Source organism: Vigna umbellata, chromosome 1, assembly GCF_029865625.1.
Source record: "Vigna umbellata cultivar VRB3 chromosome 1, Vumbellata_1.0, whole genome shotgun sequence".
Taxonomy (NCBI): domain Eukaryota; kingdom Viridiplantae; phylum Streptophyta; class Magnoliopsida; order Fabales; family Fabaceae; genus Vigna; species Vigna umbellata.
The window spans coordinates 5,039,341-5,043,516 of record NC_142165.1 but is presented as its reverse complement, the minus strand read 5'-3'; the positions used below and the strand labels follow the sequence as shown (position 1 = coordinate 5,043,516).

The following is a 4,176-nucleotide window of genomic DNA, read 5'->3' as shown; positions in this document are numbered from 1 at the left end:
ATATGGATATGCACTTACTAGATTTTGGAATCTAGTATAAAGTCTTTGATAGGATTTTAAAATTCGGAGAAACTTTTAACTGAATTTCGAAATTTGTTAGGACCTCACCAGATTGAAATTTGACTAAAAGATTTATCAAATTTTGAATCTGATTTTATATCTCGTTCACAATCTATTTTCAATATATTCTTAACTGGATTTTAAAAACTCATGAAAACTATTGAATTTTAAAATTCGACGATCTTATTTGTCGAAATCCTTATTTGTCGAAATCCACGTAGTACTCATTGTTATCTTCATATATATATATATATATTATACTGATCATTTTAAATGGAATGCAAACCAATATATTTAAAAAAAAATGTATATATGGTAACCGGTGTGCTTGGATGAAGAACGAAGATTGGTTTATGTATTGATAAAATATTTTTGACGAAAGTTGGTGTAGAGTGCAGTAGGATTTGCAGAAACAAAAACGAGTAAAAGTGGATGGATATAAGTGGGTAAGATTAATTATAGAAGAAAAAGAAAATTATTCTTATAAAAAAGGTACTTTTATCATTAATTTAAAATTTAAAGGTGAAGAAAAAAAGTTTATAGGTGTACGAAGAAGCCTGTATTGTAATTCATTAAATGTACTTTAATATAAAAATGAGCTTGATGTTCAGTTTTTCTTTTCACGTCATCGAATATTCGAATAAGGATATTATTCATCCCTCTTTTGATAATATATTCCTCTCTCTGTATAATTTTTTCTGTCATTTTCCTTTCATAATTTCATAACTTGTGTTCGAGTAAGTCCCGCTATCAGTGATCTAAAACTTCTATCAATAATCAAGACAAACATTTTTCATAATTAAAACACTTGGATTTATTAAATCAACAATGGCTTATTCATCATACCTTAGAAACTATCTTTTTCACCTGGAATAATCCTCACAAACTTATTTCTTGAAATTTCGAATACAGCTTCATCTTGTAGGGATTATGGATAGATCTGAATGAGAGACCTTGAGCCGAAAGGAGTTATTGTGTAGTTATTGAAACCAGCAGAGCAAAACAATTTCACCCATTCCTTTTCGTTTCTCTCTTTGCCCTTGACAACCACCATCATCAACATATCAAAGAAGAGCCGTGTTTCAACAGATTCTTCATCTTTCACTTCATTATTCATCACTATGTCTATGATTATCACCTTTCCTTCTTTCCCTTTCTTAGATATAGCTTCCTTGCATTTCTTTAATATGCTCACACACTCCTCATCGTTCCAGATATGTAATATCCACTGTTTTCTCATCCAAAGTAAAAGGAATTCAGCTGATTAGAATAAGCACCTCATGTAATATAATTAACATAGTAGGGCCACTTCTTATAAGTCAGATGACCAAGTTGAATCTGCACACCTAACATTAACTTAATTAGCTCTATTTATTAATTAGAAAAACTCATCCATGATTGTACCAATCTACATCCAAAGAAAGAACTCAGCCAAAAAAGTGTTACTATCTATAGTAAGTAATTTGGGTAGACAAGAGAATAAAAATGAGCAGCAATAGTACTATATATAATTTGCTATATTGTTTCGATGTTCATATATTGCTTCGATGTTGATATATTAGTTACCCATAATCATTATATATGTTGATTATTTCATTTGATCAACAATGGTGATATTGTTCTTTCTTTTCCAATTAATCAATTCGTTGGTTCAATTCTCTGAAGTTCAACTTCAGTCAAGTAAATTAAAAGAAAAGTTAAGAATGTAACGGTGTACTATGATTTGTAACGATATTTTACCTTCAACAAAATTGCATCGGCCGGAGGAATTGCCTCAAACATGTCCCCTCCAACATATTTAAGGTTTTCACTTCCTTGCAAGCCAGAAACAACATGTGGAAGATCAAATACGATGCATTCCAACTGAGGGAAGGATGCGGCAATGGCCTTTCCCATGGTTCCTGTACCTCCCCCAACATCAACCAATGACTCCAATCCCATGAACACCCCTTTGCATTTCTCAATCACCGAACTAGTGATTAGTGGAGCATCACTTGCCATGCCATCATTGAATAACATGTTAATTCTGGGATCACTGCCAGTATACTCCCAAAACGATTTCCCATGCGTCATTTCAAAGGGTGTAGTAATACCATTTTTGAACCAACTAGAAAACTGAGTCCATGGATTTGTTAAAACTGGATCAAGCGTGGCCTGCAGGAAAGGTGCCATACTCATTTCATGGCTCTTAAGCAAAAGGAAAGAGGCATCAGTGAGTGCATACTTGACTTCAAGGTCGTTGTCGGCGTGACTGTGTTGAGAGAAGAAGCCAGAATGGACCATGATTCGCATCAAGCGAGGGATGAAGTGAGTTTTGGAAGAGTGAATTGGAAGTGAAGCAATGAGGTTAGAGAGTGAGATGGGTTGGCCATGGTTGTGTATGATGTCTGCTATGTCTAACTCAACAACACACTTAAGGGACATGGACTTTATGAAGCTAAAAATATGATTCCATACGTGCGTTTGAGCCCTCAGTAGTTTCGCGTCATGGGATTCCATAATTTCTTGCATATACTACTTGTTCAATTTGGAGTATGTAACCTCACACACCATTTGGGTCTATTTATAAGCAACGGAATATGCAAGCATCCACTTTACTATAATTAATAGGATACGGCGGTTGATCTCAAATTAATTTCTTAAGTCAGCTACTAAAGTGTTAATTATCAAAATAATTGGTTTTAATTTTTTTTTAATTAATTAATTTAAAAAATAATTTCCTTATTAAATTCGTGATAACTAATGTTAGTGATTAATTTAAAAACAAATTAATAATGATCAATTTAGAAATTAATTTAGACCAATAATTTTTAATTTATAAATTGACATTTAAATTAATCATTATAATAATTAATTATTTTTTTCATTAAAATTAATCATTCAATTGTTTCATAAGGTTATCTTGTGTCGGACCTCGGAAAAACGCACCCAAAACCCCTCCTGTCAGTCATTTAAAACGCACTCACAACCCTCTGCGCGGACGCCAGGTGTCAGGCAACGAGGATTAAAGAATTAGATAGTGGAAGGCAGGTGTCAGCGAGTGAGCAGACGTTCGTTTGAACGAGAAAAGCAAAATCTGACTTTGGAAGTTTCCGTTTCACTCACTCTGCATGCACCCTCTTTCCAAAAATCTGATCATTCATTTTCTCCTTCTTCTCTCTAGAAAACTCTCCCTTCTCTCTACGATAACTCACATTTTCTCTGCTCCGATCAACGTTCAGGCACCGTGGAAGCATTCCCGGCGTCCCAAGCTTCATCTTGAACCGAACGAGTTTCAAGTTTGAGCTGGTAAGTTTTCTCCCCTTAGTCGTTCGTTCTTTTGTTACATGCAAAACCAAGTTCTGGTTGCATGCAGGGGTGTAGTCTAAGTTATTTTTTATTTTTATGTGGTTCGGTTTAGTTGGAAGAGTTAAGTGATCGTTGAGGGTAGAAAGCTGTAGCGGGCGAACAAAACAAACCTACTCTTAGGACGTTCAATCACGTATCCAGGTAAGGGAAGCTTATTTAATTTAATCTGTATGTGGTTGTCTGGTATGAAAGTCCGTTATTTGAATGAATGAATATAATGCATGATGGTTGATATGTATGAAGTGTATGAATGTGAATATGAGTAATCGTTTTGGAGTATGAATTATTAATATTATATGGATTTTATGAAATATGTAAATTGACGTTTTATATGAAGTTATAAGGTTATGAAATGATGTATTGAAAAATTGAGTTGAAGATAAATGAAAATCTGAATATGAAATTCTCACTATGATAATGTACGTTCGTCATTGAACGGTCCTCAACCGTTCGGTATTTCTAGTAAACTTCTTTGAAATTGAATTCTTTCATTTGGGAAGAATTCTAGTTGAGGACGAACGCCTTCTTGTAATAGTGCTATGTTTGAGCGTTCGGCCAAGCGTAGATGCCCTGAGTGTTATGTGAGGAATTGGGAATCTTGTAAACCTATAATTGTATACTTAGTTATTCTTAAACCCTATCTCCATCATCTTGTATTATATTTATTACTATTAATGTTTCTATTATAAGTTAAATTAGTGAGGGGTCTCAACCCAAGCCCTCATAATGAGTGGCGCTCGGTCTTATACCCAACCGCTTGTACTCATT

The 4,176-nt window shown here is 34.1% G+C and overlaps 1 protein-coding gene across 2 annotated transcripts; it reads right to left on the bottom strand.

Moving 5' to 3' along the window:
* Positions 1-834: 834 nt before the first annotated feature.
* On the bottom strand, positions 835-2,571 carry LOC124831035 (putative O-methyltransferase 3). 2 transcript variants are annotated; one of them, XM_047304917.2, is made up of 2 exons: positions 1,801-2,571; positions 835-1,288 (listed from the first exon to the last, which is right to left on the bottom strand). In XM_047304917.2, the coding sequence occupies exons 1-2, from the start codon at positions 2,569-2,571 to the stop codon at positions 989-991; spliced, it is 1,071 nt and encodes a 356-aa protein (XP_047160873.2). In that variant the 3' UTR covers positions 835-988. The 2 variants fall into 2 exon arrangements, with proteins under 2 accessions (XP_047160873.2, XP_087959222.1); XM_088103096.1 differs by having other exon boundaries at positions 1,263-1,398; positions 1,801-2,570.
* Positions 2,572-4,176: the final 1,605 nt, after the last annotated feature.